This window comes from Cyanistes caeruleus, chromosome Z (assembly GCF_971803275.1).
Source record: "Cyanistes caeruleus chromosome Z, bCyaCae1.hap1.1, whole genome shotgun sequence".
Lineage (NCBI taxonomy): Eukaryota > Metazoa > Chordata > Aves > Passeriformes > Paridae > Cyanistes > Cyanistes caeruleus.
Genome location: NC_141732.1, coordinates 49456533 through 49481785, shown reverse-complemented (window position 1 = coordinate 49481785; position 25253 = coordinate 49456533). Strand labels below are relative to the sequence as shown.

The 25253-nt window shown below is 36.2% G+C and overlaps 1 protein-coding gene across 5 annotated transcripts in view; it reads right to left on the bottom strand.

The window, feature by feature from the left end:
* Positions 1-6801: 6801 nt before the first annotated feature.
* TTC39B (tetratricopeptide repeat domain 39B) overlaps positions 6802-25253 on the bottom strand; it is a 73029-nt gene continuing 54577 nt past the window's right edge. For all 5 annotated transcript variants that reach the window (XM_086869244.1, XM_086869246.1, XM_086869247.1 and 2 more), the window contains 13 exons: positions 20860-20924; positions 20608-20713; positions 19223-19288; positions 17535-17643; positions 16615-16682; positions 16468-16527; positions 16007-16168; positions 14840-14931; positions 14439-14559; positions 12431-12542; positions 9141-9258; positions 7951-8067; positions 6802-6946 (listed from right to left, as the gene is read on the bottom strand). In XM_086869244.1, the coding sequence (XP_086725370.1) occupies positions 6850-6946; positions 7951-8067; positions 9141-9258; positions 12431-12542; positions 14439-14559; positions 14840-14931; positions 16007-16168; positions 16468-16527; positions 16615-16682; positions 17535-17643; positions 19223-19288; positions 20608-20713; positions 20860-20924 (1293 nt within the window). In that variant the 3' untranslated portion in view covers positions 6802-6849. The remainder of the gene's footprint in view (positions 6947-7950; positions 8068-9140; positions 9259-12430; positions 12543-14438; positions 14560-14839; positions 14932-16006; positions 16169-16467; positions 16528-16614; positions 16683-17534; positions 17644-19222; positions 19289-20607; positions 20714-20859; positions 20925-25253) is intronic.

Genomic DNA, 25253 nt, shown 5'->3' with positions numbered 1-25253 from the left:
CTTGATTCCACACTCCCAAAGTTATCAATGGAGAGAGGTATCTCCTAGGGAAAGAGATGTGCGGGGATGGTTGACAAAAAACTCAGCATGAACTGGTAATGTGTACTTGCAACCCAGAAAGCCAACCAACCCTGGGCTGTATCAAAAAAAGCTGCCTGGCCTGCAGGGCAAGGGAGAGAATTCAGGTAGTAGTTCTGTGGTGACAGAACGAGGAGGAATAAATATAAACTGAAGGAGGGGAAATTTAGGTTCGAGATTAGGAAGAAATTCTTTACTGTGAGGGTGGTGAGGCACTGGAACAGGTTGCCCAGAGAAGCTGTGGGGATGCCTCAACCCTGGCAGTGGTACAACAAAGCCTTGAGCAACCTGGTTTAGGGTGAGGTGCCCCTGCCCATGGTGGGGGGTAGGGTTGGGACCAGATGACCTTTATGGTCCCTTCCAACACATAGCATTCTATAAATAACTTTTCACATACATCACATGGACGCCTTAAGTTTTAGTTTTCGTATGTTCCATATTCTGTGCTGCCTAGGTGTGTAGTTCTGAGTTTCATATGAAGTGTTAGTGAGCTCTCTACACAGGGTAGGTAGACAAAACAATTCCTTTTCCAGCTTGATAAGGACAATTGTTACAAGTTTCAGGCCTAAAAGCATAAACAACGGTGGGCTGCAGAGAGAAAACAAGAAGGACGTGACTTTGTAATCTGAAGCTGGAATTGGACACTTAACCCAAATACACGGAGCAAAACTTATGAAGATGTGAGACCTTGTGACCAGTTGTCCATTTTGTGACCATTTTTAGGTCCATCTTGGGTGTAGCCCTGGCCAAGGTGTATCCTTCAAGGCTTTTCAATAAATACCTACTTTAATCTTAACTCTGTCTCCAGCCTCTGTTCTAGGTCAGACTCCACAAGACAGCAACATATCCGACATCTTAAGTTAGCTTACCTGGCTCTTTCTTTCTTGTTTTTCAGGCAAGGCTTATTTATTTTTTTTCTACCTAAACTAAAATCCTAGCTTGTAGAAAAATGGCCTGTAAGCTGATATTCACTAGATGTATTGCCATAGGCCTCCAGAGTACACTGCATTTAAAGTAACATCTGGATGCAGCTGTTCATCTTCTATAGCCACTCTGAACTCCCCACAACACATTTTACTTTCACCTTTTTTTCCTTTTCTTTCAACTCACAGAAATCTGATTTAAAGCAGCTTCTACTTCAAAGATTCATTAAGAAGTAGACACAATGATTATAGTATTATTAGTATTACTGATTATAAATAAATAACAAATGAAGTCAGTTGCTCCCACAGCATATTTACCAATGTAAATTATTGGAGGAGTACTTTCCATTTGGGTTGTGAAAAGAAACTGATCTTGAATTTTATGCATATTATAGAAAAATAAAGTCTAAACTTTCTTCAAAGTGTAAAACCAATTAATTGTAGATGAAGGAACATCTGGCATTCTCTCACTGTCAAGAACAATGTTCCTATGTAAAAACTAATACAGACAGATTTGAAGCAACCTTACTGGTATGACTAGAATTTGAAGATTTAAGCCATGCATCTTTCCCAAGCAAAGCTTGAGCATCCATATCCTACCCCAAACGAAATTTTAAACTACAGCTAGATTCCTTTGTAGAACACTGCTTAAGTTCATCAGTGCATACAATACAGAACCTCTCTTAAATGAGAAATAATCTGATCAAGGTGGGCTGGGTGATACAAATTAAAATTTTACATCTGTACCTGAGTATACTTGTGTTTTGCCTGGAAATAAGTTCTATCACCTTGAGCAAAACTGTAATGTAATTTCATTATTAAAATTATTAAATTAATTATTAAATCATACTTAAATTCATTCTGCCCTGTTTTCTACATCCAAGTTTAATTCTGAAGATCATCTAATACTCTGGAACAAGTTAAGCCTAACATAAGCTATATAAGTAGCATTAACCTAATTTTAGGTATCTCTCCACCCTGACTGTAAATACTGAAGTAACATATCATTTGAGTATGTAAATAAAGTTATGCTTACATACTCTTATATCCACCTTACAGTAAGGAAATTGAGTTTTGAGGTCCACATTTACATGCTCAAGCAGGTAAGACCATAACTTCTCAGGAGGGATTTTAGTAAAACCTTAACTTTTCCCACAGTCACATGACACAAACACTGAGTATTCCCCACACTTCAATGGCACAGATATTGACTCTAGCCCACTGTCATTTTCATGGAACAGAAGACCTGACACAGAAAACAGAAACATCTCCTACTGCTTAAGTGTTTGAAGAAGTTTTGTCTTTAGATAAGTGACTAAATCTAGGAAGGTGTTCTAGCCTGGAATTACTAGCAGGCATGTACTTCTCTACTGACTAGAAGTACATGCTTACACTAACACACTAATAAAAAGGAAAGTATTTCATCTTGCAATCACTAAGCATTAAATTTGTCATGCTAACCACGGACTTGATTTTTTTTCCAGAAGGTACTCTTCTACTAATTGCAAAGTTAAGAGCCACACCATTTCTTTATGAAGCTGTCCTGTAGCATTTATTACCAGATTAAGGAAAAAAAAAAATAACCAAGCTGAAACCCATTTAAAAATAATCCGAAAACACCAGCATCACAACAAAAAATTCCCCAAACAAACAAAAAAAGCCCCGTAGCTTATTTTATATTTGCTATCTACATTCAAAAGACCCTTTGTTCACCCAATAGACTTAGACAGCTTTGTATAACCTCTCAGTCTGGACAGGTTGTATAAGAGCTCTACACCAAAAGTTGCATTTTTAAACTAGACACTTTTTTGATGATAATGCTTTGGTAAATCTCAGCTGGAGTTTTTTGATGTACAATTAGAATACAGTGCCAAATTCAGCACTCGGTAGAACAAGCGTATGTGATTTATTTGCCTGAAGTGAAAATCCATTCCATTGCATCACAATGAACATTTCTATATGCTCTTTAAACTAGAACATACTTCATTCCTCATTTTCTGTTTTTCTGCCCTCATTGTTTTCTCATAAAGTACCAGAAAAGAACATGTGCAAACCTCAGTAGATTAGAAGCAAAAAGACTGCAGCACCAGGGCAAATATAAACATTCTTTGTTGAACTAGGCAGTGTAAGGATATACAGAAACAGAAGACATGAAACATTAAGATTAGTAATAAAATAACTGCAATGTTGAAATTGTTACAAGAAATTACATGTTTTACACATTACTTTGCATGGTGTTTTAGAAACGTAACAAGATCTGATTATTGTACATTTCTTGGCCCAGAAAGTGCTACATACATCTGCTACCCCATGTGTATTAGAACAGATATGTAACAATCTTGCATCAGCTTTCTTTTAGCATATATATTTGCTTTCAATTTCTGTCAAAAACTGATGAATAAAGACTTACAAACCATAGTACAATGATCTTTCAATAGATTAAATATTTGACTGATATGCACAGACAAGTTTTTTATAATTGTTTCTAAGTAGGCTATGTTTAATCAAAGAGAAGCTTTGTCCTATAACCAGGCTAATTTATTATTATTGCTTACCTTAAAAAAAATAGATCTATTATCTGAAAGAACTAAATGACCTTTTATCATAATGTAACTGTAAGCTTAGGCTTGCTTGCTTAAACTAACAAATTAAATTTGCTCTTGTATATATTATAATTTCTACTATTATCCAGAGAAGCTATAGCATCAGAGGTAAGTGATCAGCTTTACTTAGTTAAGTCTCAGCACAATATTCAAAATTCCTATAGAGGATGAGCATGTGCAGTAAATATTATGAACAGCAGTTAAGACTAAATCAGAGCTGTATTTAAGGCCCAGTACAGAATACAGATTAAAAAATAAAATAAAATAAAATAAAATAAAATAAAATAAAATAAAATAAAATAAAATAAAATAAAATAAAATAAAATAAAATAAAATAAAATAAAATAAAATAAAGCCACAGACCAATTGTCTGAACTCTTGAACAGGAATCACTTAACTCAGACACAATGTCCTAAATAATACTGCATCACTGATGCATCGTGTCAAGGAAACATGCACTTTCCTGCAGCATTTGGAAAACTAAGCATCTCTTGCAGTTCTGTGGAGACCTACCTTAACTGAAGGGTTACAAATCACTCTCACACATTTATGCTTCCACCTTTAATAACATGGAAAAAAAATGCCCAGAATAAAGCTTAAAGCTAAGAATCCTGATTAATCAATCTTTCTAGCAGTTTGGACCAGCAGCACAGCAACGAGACAAACCGTAAATAGCACTTAATATTGGGTCCTGAAAACATGACAGAGGGTACTGCAAATCTACATTGATGAGCCTGTTCTCTGCAGGAGTGCAAAAAGGCTGATTCCAAAAGAAACACAGTATAACATACACAGGGAACTAATATTACCTTTGGAAGGTTGAACTGAAGAAAACATTTTTTTTTTGTTTCTCTTCAGTCAGTACTGAAGTCATCACCCCTGGGGAAAAAGTACACTGTTTCTTGAAGCTTTGTACTAAACTTAGAAAAAATCAGTTTCTAAGGAAGTTAATTTTTTTTAAATTTTGATTTCTATCTCAAATTACCCATAAAATATTAGCTGTAAAACACTCCGCACAAAAAAAAGGTATCAGAGACTACATCATGCTCTGCTCTGAGAGTCTGTAGTCTAGTTACAACTCTTCTAGAGGGAAGTACTATTTAGAACACAAATCATGGAAGTTTTACTGGCAATTGTTCTCAACACCTTCCACAGAAAAATGATTCAGACCCCAATCCAATAATCGGATTAAACCAAAATAATCCTAGACTGAACAGATAATGCCCACAGATCCATTAGAAGTATACTCAGAAAATATATGAGTTTATGCTCACTACAGTTTACAATCAGATAAATGGGAATCTTTAGAAGTCAGTTGACAGCATATCTGCTTTGAAGTTTAACTACAGATAACTGAATATATTTGAAAATAAGCATGCTTATTTTATCTGTAATTCAGTGTCTTGGGTAGCTAAGCTTCAGACCTTCATGTGTATAATTTTACACAATTACTTGCACATTTACAATAGGCACAAATCCAAACCATCAAAGAAAGACTTTGGATCAGGTTTGCATTTTAAAAAACCCATTATATTTATTTAGCTAATATTTTTAAACTCTTACTTCTGTAAAAACACCACTGTATTACAGAATTATAAGCAATTAAATGAACCCATGATTTATTAGTCATAGAAGAAATCTGTTTTCTCAGTAACCTGAGAATTGTTATAGCATTTAGATTATATTGACTGTTTAATTAGAAACTTCAGTTACTCATTTACTGAGAACATATTTTTCACCTATTTCTTTTATAGTGATTTTGCTTGGGTAGTAATTAAGGGCAGTGAATCACATATATGAGCATAGGGTACTATGAATTTTCTGTGCAGAAGTAAACATACTAGACATGGATAAAATATGGAAATTTCAAGTTTTGCAATAGCTAGTGAAAAGAGTTACCAGGTGTATACTGAAAATATAAATCAAATATATTTTTTTTTTTTAAGAACAGACAGCTAGAAAATCTGTGTATCCAAATAAACGGGAAATTCAATTTGATTCTGCTGTTTGATTATAAGCATGAAAAGAAAAATGCATGCACTTGTAAGTATCTCAATTTTACTGCACAGTTTTGGTAGACATTGTACTAGAATATGCACATTTTCTTAACTGCAAGTTTAAAAGTGGATTTGCTTTTTGAAATGCAATCAACTTCTGTTTATATGAATTATAATTGATTATTAAGAAAATATATAAATCCACTAATTTTTTATATACTTTGGTTGGGATCTAAGAACAGAGAATACCAACTAGGGTGCTAGTCTACAAACATTAAATGATTGCTTCAAAAATGAAAAGAACAATCCTGTCTCCAGATCCATGACAGGGAAGATGGGAAACAATCAGTTTCAGTTGTGCCAAGAATTATCTGGGGTAGACATCAGGCAAAATTTGCCAGTCTTTTCTCACTGAGAAAGACATCCTGTAAGTTCCAAAATTACTTTCTCAGTGCTTTTTTTTTTTTTTTTTTTTTTTGGTTATTTTTGTTAAACAGGTGAAATAAATCTGTCAGGATCAACTTAAGACTGCTGATTCTACTTTAGAATAAGGACATAATGTCCTTTGTAGCTCTGCTTTTCTACAAGTGAAAAATATCCCCTGTAAGCACTTCTTTTGAATGAAACAGATCTGCAAAGACATTATAACTATAGCCCTGTTCAGCTTCATCTGAAGCCCTCCTTAGTTTCATCTGACAGAGTAAAAATATTGCACTTCAGACAAGTTCATTTTGTTCCCAAAATGAAATTAAGTCAAAGATGACTAATTCTTTCCTCTGGAACACAAGTTTCAGAGTATGGTACGCCAAAAAATGTGGGTAGGGTTATCTGCAGACATTGCATTTTTGTTCCAGAGGGAAAAAAAATGTCTCAAGTGTACTGCAGAAATTCAAACTTTCAAAAAATTCAGAAATTATCACCAGCTCCACTGCATAACCTGCATCTGTTCTTATATAAAAAAAATAAAGTATTTTCATTAAACTTTATTGCACCATCACCTTTGTTTTAAAAATATCCCCCATTCAAGTCAAATATTAAATTATTTTTATCAAACAAAATATAAGGTCTTCTTTAAAACAGCATGTAGATACAGTATAGGTGCTATAGAGAAAACATCTAAAGGAATAACATACATCAAATCAAAAGTGACAGAAAACAATCATTATGTTCTTCTCTATGATTAAAAAAAGACTGCAAAAAGATTGTGTAGGCTATTTATTGTTTGCATGAAAAGCATCCCTCCTCATTTTAAGGTGTTGAAGCAGGTGACACCCTCAAGCTGTCAAGTGCTGCATGAATTCTGAAGTGCAACCTGGATTCCATAGAGTATTCCTTGTAGTTGTTTCTGCAAAACAGACAACTTATTTTAAGAAAAGTATGTTTGGACTAGATTGTTTCTACTTCATATGTTTGTAGGTTAACAGTCTTTATTCCTTCAACAGGAAACAGAGATTGACACACAAATGAGTTATGAGACATTTAAAGCTACATCCACAAGTTGAGCAAAGAAGACTTAGACCAGTATTAAAATTAAATGTCCTGATAAACTGAACCAGTGTCTTAGCATCTCTTGAACTTATTTTGATCTTTTTAACAGCCCTCCCACTTACTGAAATTTGCTGTGAAAAGACAAGCCAAAATACTACAGAACAGGGTGTTAGTAGGAAATGTATATTCAAACTCAGAATACAATTCAGCCAGAGTAATAAACTCTGGATATTTACAGAGATTTTATTCTGTAACTCCCATCCCCCCAAAACAAACAAACAAACAAAAACCCATGAGGGGACGCTATTACAAGACTGAGCTACTTCTCTGTAAACACAAGGGACATTCTACCTCCTACTACCATCTACAGATGATGCAAGCATGCTGCTCTACAGTAAATTAAACCCTCAGGTGGTCCTCTGTGACACCATGTGAAAGGAAAAAGGGGTCAGACTGGTGTACTGGCTGTTAACCTACTCTTATCAACAACTTCAGTGGAGCTGATTTAATTCCCACAGGTGCCCTCTGGGACAGAGAGTACATATCCCTTCCCTGGAATCTCCAGCTTCATGTCATGCAGGCAGTGGACCCTCAACATCTCTGAAGCCCATACAAGAAGGAGACATTTTCCCTTCATACTGTGTCTTATTTGAATCTGCCTATTCCACTCTGTCTTATGGACAGTTCATGAAACTGCAAAATTCAATTATATTGGACAAGTTCTGCAAATCAAGAACACAGATTTATAATTACTTGTGTTTTTGCAAGGAAGCTGTCAGGAAGAAAAAAAAAATGTGCCTTCATTGCTACAAATATACAGCTATTCTTAACTTACAAGGCAATAAAAAAAAGGCCACTTACTTTGCAGTTTCTATGTATCTTATTGCTTTTTCTCTCTCATCCTGTTGTTTGTAGAGAAGACCCAATTCATACAGCGTGAATGGCACCAAGTAACTGTCATATTTTATTTGCTTCTCACTAGAAAACCGGAAAAATACAGCAATTATTACAACCCTGTCTCCAGTGACCAGTTAACTTTTAAAAGCAATCACTGCCCGTAACAGCACATAGCCAGAAAAAACATTCTGAAGCCTTTTTTACTGGTTAATTCTGTACACATTGATAAACAGTCTTAGAGCACTATAGCAGCCCTAAACATTTAGAATGTCTATCACAAAATGTTCCTCACAAAACCTTTCCCCTCAGCCATGCAAAACATACCACTTATGAAGAACTGCTGTCTTTAGATTTTTAAAAATATCTCAGCTATAAAAGCTTGCCCATTGCCAGCTACCTTTGGAAAAAGATGATTCAGAAATAGTGTTCCTTTAACTTGCAACCAATCAAACCCCTCTGCCTGTCGCCTGCAATGTTCTTGACTAAACTCACATGGGATCTTAGAAACAGTAAGAGAAAACAAGATGGCAAGAGAATTAAAACACACAATTCTTAATAACAAACTGTATCATTAATTTTTCAAAATCACTTGTTAGAAATATTGTACATGTAAAAATGCTTCTTCAGCCCAAATACCTAAAAACTTCTAAGAAGTTTTCAACTACAACCAGTACCCGACTCATGTTTTAAACAGAAAAGTTATTACAGGTGGTATGGATCTGAGACCTGAAAATCTGTAACACAGGAAAAACCAGTCTTCAACTAAAACATGTAACAAAAACTTCTCATCTACATGGGAAAGCACTCACTACTGAAGTACTAAATACTGAATAATAAAAAAAACCCAGGAAACTTACTTACAGGTATCCTTACTTACAGGTAGCTCTGCAGATACAATTCCAAATGTATTTGGGTATGTTACCAGGCAGTTTGATTTATTTAGCTTCAAACACCGCATATAGAAAGCTATAGTAAGTGTCAAACTGTTACAGAAAAACACAAAGTTTTCTGGTTCTCTAACTATTTTCAGAGCTACTTTAGTTCCAGCTCCGTAACACAATGTTTAATTATTCCAAATTCAAGTATGACAGCTGCAACAGGAGTATCAGAAATGTCACCAAAAGCTAGAATATCTATTTCTGTTACTTTCTTACCTTTGAATTACTTTATTGAAACATAATTCAGCTTGCATGAGTCTTCCCAAGTGTTTCAGGCAGAGGCCTTTCAGTAGCTGCAACATGCACACATCATCCACATAGTATTCATTGTGATCTGAAAGTAAAAGTGAGATATGTCAAACAATTTGAAGACATCATGAAAACGGAAATTAGATTTTCAGTAGGGAATATATATCAAGATTCAGGACATTGTTTCTCATGTTCTATACCTCAAAATGTACATAACATGATTTAAAATGATTTAAAATACTGTCTACTAAAGAAGATGCGTCCATGACATCCACATCTTTCTCTTAAAAGACAGGCAAAGAAGAAATAAGAAATCGAAACATTCAACAAACAGATATAAACTTCATTACTTGAAGATCAAATAGTCATTAGTTAAGTATATTACATTATATAAACAGTCATTAAAGATTTCTTACTTGCAACAGCTGAAACCACAGTGAGACAGAAACCATGATATTATCTTAACAGTTAATTGTAATAGTTAATTATCTTCCTGTGTTATAGAGCACTGACAGAACTCCACTAGCAATGGTAACATAAAAAAACCTGTGACTGTCCTACAGAACTCTTCAAATAATTCATTTTGCAGTATTCAAATAATTCAATAAACCATGTTTTTATCATAATAAACTAAGTAAACTAATTTCTCTAATATTTGAAAAGCCTCAGTAGTAGTGTATAGTTTTTGAAAAATTCAATGGGACTAAAAACACCAGATGAAAGAGGGTGCCAGAATCAATTCAAAATTTACTTATCAAGTGTGATCCTTTTTAGTTCCCTTAGTTTGTAGCATTTGCTGGGTAAAGGGAAGGAAAAGAAAGGAAAGCAAACACATATGGATAGACAGATGGCACCACATACATTAACAATTCAGGAAGCATAACACTCTCCCTTCAGATCATGCTGTTTACAACTAATTACCAGCTCTCTAAGGTCACATTATTTTTTTCCTTAATAGTCTGCCAAAGCAATCCTACGTAAACAGTTCTAAAACATGCAAGACTAATGCATTTTAGGATCCTGCAAAGTGCTTTGCCACTATGTTCAGCCTTATTTCTGTCTGTGTTTAAACCCAGAAAGTCTTGATAGATTGTAACTGACAAGACTGCGCTTTTAGTGATAGTAGAAATTCAGCACATGAGTACTTTGCATTCTCTCTAGCCTGTTCTGCTAGGCTAAGGCATTGGATTCTGTGACTGGCTCCTGAAGGACATGTTCACTGAAATTACTGGGAGCATGTACTTATGTCAGTAAGGGCTCAGCAGTCTTTAACAACTTCAACTAGTAGTCTTATTTCCCAAAAGAATAAAAGCTATTATGCCAAAGCATTAACACTAAAGGATGAGAAAAGCGCAGGCCAATTTAACGCAGACAACCTTGCAATCAAAGTGGGAGCAACTGCAGTGCTCTACACCAAAGAAAGTATCATTACCAGGACAAAAAAAAACAAACAAAAAATTACCTTTGAAGTTACATATTCTTTTACATATATATATATAGATATTGGAAATTAAAAAAACCAAAAAAGATTCCCAGAAATCCTGTGGGGGGAAAAAAAGTCTTCCATTTGTTCCTTCTACCATCTCTATCTTCAGCTCTATACAACAAAATTAATTTCAGTCCTTGAAAGATTCCATGCTGTGCCTGATCATGTGCAGCAAATGAAGTAAAAACAGTTCTAGGAAGTCTTAATCCCTAAGTGACCTTTGTGTATAATCAACACCCTTTTTTCACAGCAATCCTTTGACATGGCTACTACTGTTTCTTAAAATTATATTGTAACGTTGTCATACTCTACTGGCAGCCTTAATCACCTTTTTTTTAGGGATTCAGCAGCAACTCAGGTAATCAGAGTCTATTTTCACTAATTCCACATCTTTAAAAGCAGATCAAGATCACATATATGAAGTCCAGAATAAACTTACATCTGACTGAATTTATTACTAAAAAAACAACACAGAAAATATATACACTTCCAGACTATATCTAGCAGTGAACTTCTGTAAGAAAAACACAGTGGTTTTATTTCCACTGCTTTTATTTTGGTACCTTGTACATCTCTAGTTAGGGATTTGATAGGAAATTTACTTCACTGTTGCAACTGATGAGCACTTCTAGTACGAACCTCTGCACAATACAGCACTGGATTTCAGCAGGTTCTGCCAAACCCTCCATGTGGAGCTCATGGGAATTACTTTATTTGCAAATATCTTGCATATCACTACACTTTTGTTTTAACATCACAACAATTAAAAAGAAAAACACCTGAGATTTAGGAGGCACACTACTGATTCTGCAGAAATGTGAAGAGCAACACAGAAAGTAAAGGAACACAGTTCAAATATGCAATGCAGGTTACTCTTATTTGGTTTATAATACCATCCACATTTGACCATTATATATTTCTTGCACATTCCTGTGCAATTTCTAATGCATCGTCTCACTTTACACTGTAAATCATACTTTGATGTATCTTATGTTTTAGAATTGCTGTTTTAACCACAGGTAAAACTAAGTTGCTAAATTGTTCATAAGCATGACTAAAGTCTGGGTTCAATAGAAATTATTTTAGTGAATTATCATTTAAAAAATTACACATGCAAAACCATAATATTAATTCTAGAAAAACTCAAAAAACAACTGTACCAAAAAATTCATGACAGGTGACAGAACCACCCTGATAAAATCTGATAAAATCAAGTACTTATGCAATAAACCAGTTGCAATAATTGAATTTAAATTTTTTTAGGAGTTATGGGCTGATTCTCTAAACATTACCCTCAGATGTAAAATCATGGAAGCTTGTTATGTTTCATTTTACAACTATCAAACATGTTTTACTTTGCCAGAAAGTAAAACGAAAAAAAACAGACTCATGCATGCATAGCACTATGTAGCATGTGTCTTCTGTAATAAAATGTGATGTAGATTGGTTTTACATTTAAGACATTAGAAGATTATGGTCCAAGAACAGTCTCAAAGATAAGAAAAACTTAACTAGACCAGTCATGTTCTGTAACTAATAACTTAAAGTCCCTGAGTTTTCTGTATTCATCTGCAACATCAATCAAGCTGCCTAAAGAACATATTGAAGAACCACTCCTAACTTTCACATGGCTCCAAAATTTCCATACTTAGACTTAATTAGCACATTGTCAAAGCAAACACTCACTTCTCAGAATACTGGAAGACAGAAGCATAGAAAAATGTCAGCATTTCTTATAAGATGATTAATTCCATCTTAATTGACCACTTACTAGTTTCATTTTGTAGAGCAGTTTCTTCTTTTTCAATTGTTACCAGTAAGTTTTCAGTAAGGTCTGCTCTTTTGCCCACAATTGCAAATCCATTCCAGACATACATCATTTCCTGATCAAAAAAAAAAATGAAAACAAAACTAACCAATCAAAAAGGTAAGAAAAACCACTGGAACTGCATAAATATTTAACTAAAGAGTGCCTCTGAAAAGGCTACTGTGGAACATTCTTGAGTACTTAAAAATACTACCAAAAGCTTGTTTTGGTATAAAACATCTATGAATAGGAAAGGAAAAAATTATGTTGAATGTGTGTTGACAAAATTAACTTGGGCTTCTAAGTTTTGAATGTTTTGATGCCTTTTCAGTGGATTTTACTATCATGTATTTCCACAGATCTTCAAGAATGAAGATTTTATCAGGACAGTTTACCATCACCCACAAAACACATCAGCAAAACTGGATGCCTTAGGTTCAACCTGCAGTCTCTGCCACATGAACTAAGAAAGAACTAAAAGTAGTTACTTTCTAAAGGATGATAGGTAAATTTGGTGTACATTTGTATGCACAGTATACAAACACACTTGTTTGGTTTTTTTATACATATATATATATATATGTTCTAATCTATAGACCACTACCTTCCATACAGAATGAAACTGGAAGTAGATACAACTTTCTAGATAAAAATGTGATCCCAGCAGGCATATCCAACATGATTTTAGTATAACTTCTACAAAATCTTGTTGAAAAAAAAAAAAACAAGGCAAATCCTGTAAACAAATCTTCCCAGATGCCTCAGACCAAAAGTAAGCAATAAGCTTGTTTTGATACATTATCACATTGTAAAACTTAAGGGGAATGAGGGTTAATGCTAACCAACAAGAAGCTTTGCCAAGACCTTTACTCACAAACTCGAGTATCATCTGTTCTACCTTAATTGAAATTACAGCTCTGAAATATGAAGACTGATGTCATTCTGAAGCTGATATAATACACTGGTGAAGTATTTCCACTTCTATTTGTACTGTAAATATGTAGGTCTTCAGACAGAGAAAAAAATCTGGCTCTATAGAAGTCTGAAATAGTTATTATGTTACAATGTTATTAACATCATCAACTGCATCATGCTAGATGCATTTCAATTCTGTAGTCCTGTGTAACTTATACTTACTGAAATAAACCATACACTATGTTTGGTTATGACTAATCCATTATGAAAAAATTCCTAAATTAAAAGATACTGGATTTGACAGCAAGACCAAATATATGCACTCACAAGCACTCTGCTGAACAAGCCCAAGACAAATTTTACTTAAGTATTCTACATGCAATTTAATACAGAATGAATTTTATAGCCGGTGGATTGATTTTCTTTGGACTCCTCTTTCTATATCAATGAACTTTAACATAAGAAATTCCTCCTCACATTAGTTTTTTCATGTACAGTTGTCAAATTATGCATGTACAAGGATTTTAACATACACATATGAGAAGTACCACTGCTGTGCCCATATAAACAGATTGTGCAATAGTAATGACTCTGAAGTTAAAATATGGGAATTTAGAATAGCATTCATAAAGTACCTTTAACTTCTGCACATTTTCATCAGACTCAGTACAATGAAAAAAAAAAACATATCCACAACAAAACTGACCACCGCTCTTCATTTTCACCAGAAAAACAGAAAGTACCAAAGTACTCCTTAACTTGCTAATGAGTCTAGAAGACGAGGACTAAAAATAAGCCTACCTAAAGAACATGGAATGCTGTATGCTGCACTTTGCACATGCAAAATCTGGTGCTTGTTTCAGACTACTGCTTAGTTGGTAGTATGATCCAGTCCCTAATACTTTCCACAAAAATTACATTGCATGAATGCAATACTTCATAAAAAATTTAAAATGCAGACACTTAATACCTGACAATATTATTCCTTCCCTCTATAATAAAGTATACTGATTCATTTTCTTTTTTAAAAGGATGAAAACAAAGCAAGAACAAATACCAAGGCAGGTAGTATCAGCTTCACTGGTTCAGGACATGCATAGCGTCGAGCTTTCCTTACTGCGAACTTCTCCGTTGGGATAGATTTTCCTGCAATTCTCTGCTTTAGACCATCCACTTGTCTACAAGAAGGGGAAATAGAAAACCGAAGTAGTTTTTGTATTTTTTTTCATCTCATTTCAATTAGAAAGATTTACTGTTTTCCTCTGAAATATAACATCTTAAAATTGTTTTACACCATGGAGACCAGAGCTGTATGTCTTTGCTGATAAAAGCAATTCTAATGCTAAAGGCAAAGAGAAAAAAATGAAAAGCTTATGGTAATAAGCAAGAAGTAAGTCACACAAGAAAAAGACATGGCAGGAGAAAGAGTGCATATTCAGCTGCTTTATAGAAGTTTACCTGAATAAAGACACTATGTCCTCACCAGTCCTCTTCAAATCATCCTCTGGAAGCATACACAAAATAGCTGCCTTCTGGAATACATATATTGCCTATTTCAAAAAGAAACAGAAACAGATTACCACATCTAATTTTCTGTGTACATTAAAGACTCAAATCTCCCACCCCAATTGCTGCAGCGAAGTGTTTCCATAATCCTCAGGCAGTTAGAACTATAAAAGTTTAGCATTCCCTCTGTCATCATTTGTGCTGTAATTTTATTTTTATTGTATTTATTAATATTTTATATTAGTCAGAAAGTTAAAGGTATCACCTGCAAAGAACAGGAGAATTTATTATGCCAACCACTGTCAAAGAGGTAAGGTTAACTGACTTAACTGTTCTGAAGTCCACTACTGTTATTATATGATCTATTACATGATCTATTACATGTAGAGATATGATTGACAAAAACGGCAGGAAGTATCTGAGGTACTGATTTAAGGGCAGTTTAATAACTGGACTTTGCAGAAAAAAAACCCAAAAAACCTGTAATTCTATTAAAGACACTTGCACTTCATGTTGAATATATTATTCTCTTCCCCTTTTGCCAAGAATTAGATGTATAACCTTTTTCATTAAGATAATAAAACAGAAATCTATAAAGGAACAGACAATAATAATGCAAAAAAGGTTATTGACACATTGTGTATGCTTGGTTCATACTCTGAGAAACATTTTTGCAAGGAAAAGGTTATCTGGTAGCCCAGCCTTTCTTGTGAGATCCTGTCCCCAGCAGCTTCATTTTGTGCCACAAACCAGCTGCTAAGTAGGTGTGTCTGTTTATAAACACTAAACACAGTTTCTTCAGCCAAGTTTTACTAGTGAGTGCTAGAACTTGACTTGAGAGACAAGTTTACAGGTGTCCTATCCCTCTTCTTTCTCCCAGCTCAGGTAAGTACCTCCATTTTTGGAAGGGCCAAAGCATTACTGCTTATGGTTCTGCTGCTTCAGAGCATGAAATAAAAATTCATCCTTAACCACCCAGTTACAACATTTTGGTGGCATTTTGTCATTGCTTGTGAGTTTCTCAGGAAGGAAAACATGATACTTATTGTGCAAAATGAAAAGTAACTTTAACTGTAGAGACTACTGGTATATCACAAGAATGTCCACCTGCCCATTTACCTTAGACCACCTGCTCTCTTTGCTGAGCAGGTCTGCATACCGATATGCTTGAAGCCAGTCCTGCTGGAAGGTGTAGCACCACATCAGTTCCCAGTAACAGAGATGATGAATCTGTTTCCACTCTTGCTGGGCTGCTATGCAGTCTTGGAACCTCAATTGTGCCTATGAGAAGGGAAGGGAGAATGACGAAAACTGGCTCGATTACAGCTCCATGTAAGATCAATGCCTAATTACAGAGCAAATTCTTACCTAGCACTCAGGTGGAGAACACCTGACAAGTAAAATGAGAAACTTCCCTTTCAGTCTCACTTAGAGAGAGGGCTGGAATCAACATTGACAGTGAATGTGAACAGAGGTAACAGCATACTTATCAGTCCAACTGATACGTAGATGGATTAAATTATTTTTCCCCCCGCAGGCTAAACACTACACAAAAACCTTAGAAAGAAAAATTTATTTACCTTTTCAAAATTTCCTTTCAGTATGTCTATTCTGGCAGCATAAAACAGAATAATGGAACCCTTGAAAAGAGATGAGAAAAATAAACAGTAAGGAGTTTGAGCTTAGGGAAGTACATTTCTGTTATAAAATTTATTAAAAATACGCACATTTGGAAATTTATGGAGGTAGGGCTCGAGGAGAGTGTCTGCTTCCTGAAGGTTGGCTTCCCCTGTACCTAGAAAACATAGCAAATCAACCTCAGTGTACTTAAAAAAATCCAAGTTTCATAGACTAAGATTTTTTTTTAAATCACATTTGATAGATCAATGGATGATTGCTTAACGTGAAAGCAGAATTATTTCATCATATCATGTACCTATAAAACTAAATTATTGTCCCAAAGATACTAAGTGCTTTAAAAATACTGTCTGTAAGAAGAAACAGACTAGAACTATAGGAATGTTTTTTAGACTGTTCCATTATTGATCCTAGTTATATTTTTAAATCCCTTTAATTGTTTTAGCAAGTTAGGAAAACATTCTTCAGTTGCCTCTTCTCCTAATTTTGAACTCAGTAATGAAATACAAGTGATACTGGAAGAAATGAAGTTCTCCTTAATTTCCTGATGAGCCTGAGGGACAAGTACTAAAATACTTAAATATTAGAGAATGTGAAAATATATGGCAAAGAAGCATATAGAATTAATTATGACTTTTAGCTCTAAATGGCAAAAGTGATTAATTCTGGGTGTATAGGCTTTTTTCTGGAGGTAGTTTTCACAACATCTGATGTTAATGTATAGATGATCACTTTTCTGAACTTAATACTGTTTTGAAATATTTTGCTGTTGAGACAGCCCTGCAAATGGAGCAAGATGTTGGTATAATGCTATCAACCCTCACTGTTTCTGCAGACACGGCTTTGTCATGGGTATTAATTTTATATCCTTATTAACTACATTAGGTCATATTAATTTATACCATAATTAATTACATTAGGCCACAATTTTGAAATTCAGTTATAGAAATAAATCACAGTATCTACCATAAGGTGTAACATGACTGAAAAGCTACACAGTGGGTCTCACCAAGGATTAAGGAGACGTAAGTATGATAAACCAACAGGGTGAAAGTACACAGAATGGCCCTCAAACTGCTGCCAGATGCGCCTTCCCGTAGTTGGCAGAGGCCCAACTCCTAAGAAACATCACAAACACATGCAGAATTAACTATGAGTATACAGAGTTACTATTATTTTTTTCCTGGCTAACCAAAATTCAGTTTTCCTTTCAGATTTAAGTATTTTTTTCAGATTTAAGTATTTCAGATTTAAGTTCATAATTCGGTGCTTATCTAGAATCCAACACAACCCTCTACCAAAAAGTTTCTGTCACAGCTAATAGCACTAAAGAAGGAGAAGACTAATCTTACTCTTAATAAAATCATGCACTTCAGGGCTCTGGTGAAATGGGAACACCACATGAACCATCCAGACACACAAGTCTACAACCCTTCCCCATTGTGTTCTGACTATGAGCCTTTCAGAATATCATCCTTCAACCTATGTTCAGAGAAAAACTTGCCCAGCTCTTCCAGTGATACTTGGTGGTGTGAGTCTTCCTTCACAGAAAACCCTGGTTATCCTCAATTCTCTTCCATCAAGTCAGCCACTACTTTGAGTTTCTGACCAAAATACTACCTCTGCTGATACATCAGTGTCTAAAGACAGGTCCAGATTCACAGAGCCTTACACAGCTCTAAACATATGAGATTTCCCTCTTGTTCCTGTTTAGTCCCATTACGTAACAGTCTAGGGGGTGCTGAGTTTCCTGATCAAAAGCAGTGACTCCTCAGAAACATAATTTTGCCTCAAATATTAACAGATCAGTTTTACTGCACAGCAACTTGATGAATTATAGCAACTTGATGAATTATAGGAGAACTCAAGCACCGCACAAAAAAATCGTGATAATATTTCAAAATAGTTAATTTTCTTTCAATCTTTATTGCATTTTTAGTCAGGGAAAAGTGTATTTTGGAAGAGCTTCAGCATGAACCAGGTTTTTCAGAGGAAGAAACAGAATGAACAGATCTCTAGTGAAGTCTTATTTTACAGCAGGAGACCCATGTTGTGGACAAGCTAACAGCAGTAAGATCATATGGTGACTAGCATTAGTAACTTGAAGTTCAGCTGTGTACAGTTCTGTGGGTTATTTTATTTGGTATTTTTGCTTGAGTTTTGCTTGGGTTTTTTCATTTCTTAGGAGCATCAAAAAGTGTTTTAAAGAGCAGTAAAATATTTACAAAACAAGTTACAAATATTTTTCTCATTCATAAGAGAAAGATGTACCTAGATTCCAGGGTGACACATGATATTCAGAAATTCTTTTTTCCACAGAAATGGGCTGGGATTTTGGGTGGAAAAATGTAGAACTGTGATTCTTCCCTCAGTTACTACTGAGGACTGTCAATTTCTGACTGCATCAACTAGAAAAGAAAGCTGATCTCCTCTACTTAAGGATCAGCAAAAGGAAAGGAAACTGCATTGTCAAAATCTCCTCTTAACTGGTAATTTCCCATGGTTGTTAAAGAGTGGGGTTATCATCATATGTGCTTTTATGCCTGTATCATCTAACCCATTTATCTTTTTAACAACACTAAAATACAGACAAGCAATCGAGATTATAATTTTGGTGTGGAATATATGACATTAAATTAATCTAGTCTTTTATCTGAGAAAAAATTAATTTGAAAAAGCAAGTATCAAATCAAATACCCTATTGCCAGAAAATCCAATAAATTCTAGAAGTCGGAGGATCCTTCCTGGTAAAAGTGACAGCATCTGAAAAACATTTAAAAATGAAAGGATAATTAAAAAACATGTACACTTCAAAAAAAAGTTAAATTGCTATAAATGTGAACCAAAAAGGCCAGCTACTATGTTAAATGCAAAGAAAAACACAAAAGAACTTGAAAGTAAACATGCATGACGAGAATTCTGATGATCATCCAGCATGAAAATATACAAGAGTCCAACTGTGCTTCTTCAGGTTATGACAGATGAAGTTTCTACCTTCAGGTGGTCAGACTTGCTTGAAAATGGTGGGTCTTTTGGAATGAAAGTCTTTTATATTTCAGTATTACTTATAACCTACAACTGTCATCTTCCTTGGCCATTATTCCGTTTTATTGTGAGTCTCACAGAAGCTCTACTTGCTCCTCCTGTGGGAGCACTGAATCAGCAGATCAGTGAGCATAATGGTTCTAGAAATACTAGCTGTTGCTATCATTCTTTAGCCCTCTATTATAGGTGTTTTTGCTAACTCTGTAACTGCATTCTCCACATCCTACGCCACAGAAAAGGTAAAAACACCATAACCACCTTTTCAATGAGAATTAAGAAGCAGGTCTACTTGAGGGTCAGTTTTTAGAAAGCTCATTCAATATATTCCTAATATATTCTGCCCATCAGACACTTTTTCTGTTAAGCCTCCTACTGAGAAGACTCTATGAAGAATAGGAGAGGTCAAAAAGCACTTATGAACACAGTTGCTACAATTTTCAAGTCTGGTGCAGATACACCTGAGTGCTTCTGACCATACTCAAAATTGACCATCTCCAATCTAGAATGATACAGAAATTAAAACACTGGCAGAAATACACGTTCACCATTGCCATGACAGATGTGAAAAGGTAACTGTAGCAAATTGTAAAGAAAACGCAATTTTCTTTTGCACTAACTCAGTAAAGTACTGTTCATTCTTCTAACTATAATTATCTATGTGAATCTGGAGTATGTCATTGCAGCAAAAGAACAGGATACATGGGGGAGTTAGAATTAAACAGTCGCTCCAGGTATTCTGTAACCACAGCCACGGTAACCTCATCTTTAAAAATCCTGCTACACACAGGTAGATGCAGCTGCTTTTTCACTTCACAAATACATACTTTAGTTTTTTCCAGAGAATGAAACAGTTTGGAATAAACCAGAAAGCATGCATGCCAGAAGCTGCTGCTGGTTTCATACTGCATAAAACCTCCAAACCCCATATCTATTTTACAAATGTGCAAATGTGACATCAGTTGCAGTACTGCATATACAAAGAAAGACAGTCCTACAGAATTATCCCCATGGCCTTTCTGCAGTGGAAGAAGCCATACCAAGTTGAATGCTCCAATTCCAAGTTTTACTCCTCCTTCAAACTGGTAGTATGTTTCATTTTTGCTTTTGTTCCCCTGAGTCATCTGTAGCACCTGATGACATTCCCTTGTGATGGAGAAAAAAAGGAGGGAAGGGGAAACATGAGACAGAAATTATATTCATTACTATGATTGATATAAAAATATTCCTTACTATTTTGGGGGCATTAATGCCAATCCAGCTGCTTATATTAATGTTTTCTAATAGCTTACTTGTATATTTGGTAACTAGTCCTAATTTTGAGACCACCTTTGATAAAGTTGATCATATTTTCATCCTGGAAGAAAAAAATTTAACAGTAAAATACTGTGCATTCATATTACACATAACACATACACAAAAATCCTCCAGCTACATTTACATTTATTTTTAAGTTAATGTCTTAGGAAACACTAAAAATGTTTTTCAGTTACTGGATGTGTCTCTAAGACTGACATTAACACTTGCTCTAAGTTGTCAGGGAAATATTTCTTTGGTGCATGTTGCAAATTTTAAAACTGAAGAGAGAGATGAAAAAAAGAGTATTTTAGCAGAATTTGCAATGTATATAAATGAACCAAGTACGCTCTCCACCAGAGGGCACTGCCAGAACTGTTCCGAACATTTGCGAATGGCAATCCTGATACACACAAGGAAGCCTGCACAAACTGGCAGAAGACAAACTTAATCCCCTCAACAGATGAAATTCCATTGCTGATCAAAAGTAACTACACATGCTACTCAATTTATGTGCTTAGTAACCTCTATAAAAATCAAAACAAAGCCACAATGTACTTGTCATCAAAACTAAATTCCTGAAAAGCAAGACATTATCAATTCAATAGGATGAAATATTTTCTCCTAGAGCTCACACAAAAGGGGAACATGTGTTGGCATTTCAGAAGTGCAGGTTTAAATACTTAGGGACTGTGGGGAGCTAGGGCCCGGAGGTCGGAAAATATCGTGGTGTACGGAAAGATAGAGTTACCCCCCTCCTCTACACTTTATGGTAATGACTCCCATAATTGGCCAATAGCACCTAGCTGTGGTGAAAGCAGATGGGAGTGACACTGTGAACCTAGGTTATAAAGTGTCAAATTCTTCACCAATAAACGCCATTTTTGCCATCCATCACATTGGTGTTGTGTGCGGATGGACCGAGTGACCTGGGATTGGTCACCGTGCCGTTCCTGAACCAGGTCCTCTGCCTTGCCGAAGGCAGCAAAGTGGTGCCGAAACCCGGGAATCAAATTCGAAAAGCGGGAACCAAATCCAGAGAGCGGGGATCACCTGGAAAGGGGAACAGTGACCAGAACAGCTGGACCAGCCCAGCGGGGAGGATGCTCCTGGACCAACAAGGAGATGGAAGCCCTTGTGAAGGTCATATCACAATTACATAAGCAGTGGGGTATCAATTACAAACCTAAGGATTTTATTCTTGCAATTGCAAGGCTTTTGCATATTGGGGTCATAGACTAGCCAGTAGATATTATCTACCCTAAGGTGTGGGACAGATGTACTAAAACCCTTGCCAAAGAAACTTGGAGGGTGGCAAAAAACTGATTACTGGCCACCCCGAAATTTGGGGTCAGTGCTGCCACCCAGACATTACAGCTTCCAGACGAGAACAGCCTGGCTGAGCTGACGGGGACACAAGAGGGCGATACGTCCCCTCAATCCCCGAACCCTTATCTGCTCACAGAGAAACAGCAAAGAGCAGAAACCTTTTGGAAAGAGTTAACAGAGGAAGCCAGGGGTCCTGCAGGGAAAGCCAGGGAGGGACCACCGCCCTATGTGCCCCAAGATGGTGCCGAGGAAAAAGACAAAGAGCGAGGGGAAAATGTCCTTGGTAAGAGCAGGAAACAAACGCTGGCATTGACAAGCGTACATGGTTGGGAAAAGAATGAGGACAAGAAAGATAAAGTACATGAGAAAGAAAGAGAATGTGAAGAGAAAGAGATAAGATGCAGGGGTGGTGTACAGCAAAAACAGGAGAGAAATGTAAGGGCGGGGGGGGGCGTCGAGCAGAGACGGGGAAAGGAGCGGAGGGCAGAACAGAGGGAGGAACAGAGGGCAGAGTGAAGGGCAGGGAGAACCAGGAGGGAGGGAACAGCCGCCCACAAGGGACATAGGCGAGGTCGGAGCCCAACAAAAAGGTACGAGAAAACGCAAGTAACCAACCAGTCGAGTTCCGACTCTGACCGAGACACCAGCGGGGATGAGTGGTCCGAGACCGACTCCTTTGAGGAGGAAACAACAAGATAAACAAGAATACCCCCCTCCACATTAAAAAATAACTGAGAGAGGATACTCCTCTCACAGACTGGGGAGAGATAAAAGCCGTATGCGCTACCTGGATCCCTTCAGCTGCACTAGCGTTCCCAGTCCGAGTGACAGATGGGGGACAGAGAGTTCACTCACCAATAAATTCTAAACTGCAAGGCTCCAGCCTGTAGCGGCTGATGGGCACAGACCCGACAATGATTACCACATACCTATCAGTTTGTGACTTCAGTGTTTCTAATGATTTTTGTGTGCAAGTTGTGACTGTTCCCAGCATCCTGTACCACCCAGATGAGAAGTTAAACCTGCAGGTGGAGAGACTCACCTGACTTCAGAAAAGAGAACTGGTGACAGGTGTGACCATAGCGATGCTGCTTAACCTGGGAGCAGCTGGTGCTGCCACAGGTGTCTCTGCCCTCGTGACCCAACAACAGGGACTGTCTCAGCTAAGAATGCACTTGGTCATCGCCTGTTCAGTGTGCCTTATGTTTGTCAATGAAAAACTGTGGTGTCTATTTTATAAGTTTGTAGCCTTTTTAGTTGAGTATAGTGCACTTTATATTTTTACTCAAGTCTATTATATCTACTTTTAAAACTTTTCATAATATAGATAAGTTAGATAAAATGTTTAAAGACACATATACATAAAATAATGTTAGAACTTTCAAGACTAATACACCTTGTATTCTAACAAATTTAGTTAAGCATAAGGAGGGGGGGGGAAATGTGGGGAGCTAGGGCCCGGAAGTCGGAAGATATCATGGTGTACGGAAAGATAGAGTTACCCCCCTTCTCAACAGTTTATGGTAATGACTCCCATAATCGGCCAATAGCACCTAGCTGTGATGAAAGCAGATGGGAGTAGCACTGTGAATCTATGTTATAGAGTGTCAAATTCTTCACCAATAAATGCCATTTTTGCCATCCATCACATTGGTGTTGTGTGTGGATGGACCGAGTGACCTGGGATTGGGCACCGTGCCGTTCCCGAACCAGGTCCTCTTCCTCGCTGAAGGCAGCAAGGGACAAAATATACAAGGTACAAAATGAAAGAGCACCAAAAAAAAAAAAGGCTCCTGAACAATCAACCAAAGGCTTCCATAAAAGGATCACCATTTCAAAAGACCTAATCTGTCTTGTCTGCATGTCTGAACATCCAAATGCAAGTGTTACAGTACAAGAACTCTATTTCCCTCTGAGTGGTTACATTTTTGTTATCATCACCATCCTAACATGAATCATGGTAAGCCAAAGATGAAAAATACGGGGCAGCATAGCAACCAGCAACGTGGAGTGTTACAGCCAAAAGTAGTAACAGATGTGGTGTTTTAGAGAAAATATACATCTAAGGGGTTTCTATTACTGTATACAGTCCTAACTCAACTCCTTCAACAACTGTTTCAAAATTCTTTTCATGGTTAAATCAGACTCCATCCACCCAACAGAAATAAAGAGGGTTGCTTGCACATGGTTAGTAAAGGAACAAGCCAGTTATAGGAAAAACTAGCAGTATTTTCTGACACTTCTGGCCAAATACTGGATAAAGTAGTTTACAAGTACCTGCCAAAGGAACTTAATCCAACCTCAGCATCTATGTGCCTCACTTCTTTCTCATAATTTATACTGGAAGAGATTATCTAAAATACATTCAATAAATACTTGCTAAACACTCACATACATTAAAAGTATGACTAACAACTCTCCTGTTTTCAGGAATCAAATTTCAAATCGAATGTGAAAGCTCTACCATGAAGCCCCTGAACCACAACCTAAATCAGTAGTACCACACAGTATAAAATACCAGATCTTTCTGTGAGCTGAATTTTTACCTCAGCAATGCTAAGGCATGCCCATTTTATAAATATTAATTTCTGTATTATTCCTGACACCATGTGCATAGACAGCAAGACTGAATTGGAAATTACAAATGGGTATCAGCTGGAGTTTTGTTAGTTGGAAAATATTGTACCCGTTCATGCAGAAAATGACTTGTACTTTCAAGCAACACACTTCCTCATACTTGAACTTATTTTTATACAGGCACTGGACAGTGTCCAATGTAATGAAAATCATTTAAACATACCACCTTGTATAACACAGCAATATACCTTAGGGTGATAACTTGGTATCTGAGTATCATCTTCGCTTATTCATACAAGCACAGAGATAACTTTGCTGAGCAGCCCAGGATTTACCACACTTTCAATCACTGCCATGAAATAACATCCACTAGCAAAAAACTTGGTTTGAAATATCACATCTATGGCTAGAATCATGTTTTACAAGTACTGATCTCTCTCCATTACTGACATCACTGTCACATAAAATCAAAAATTGACTTTAC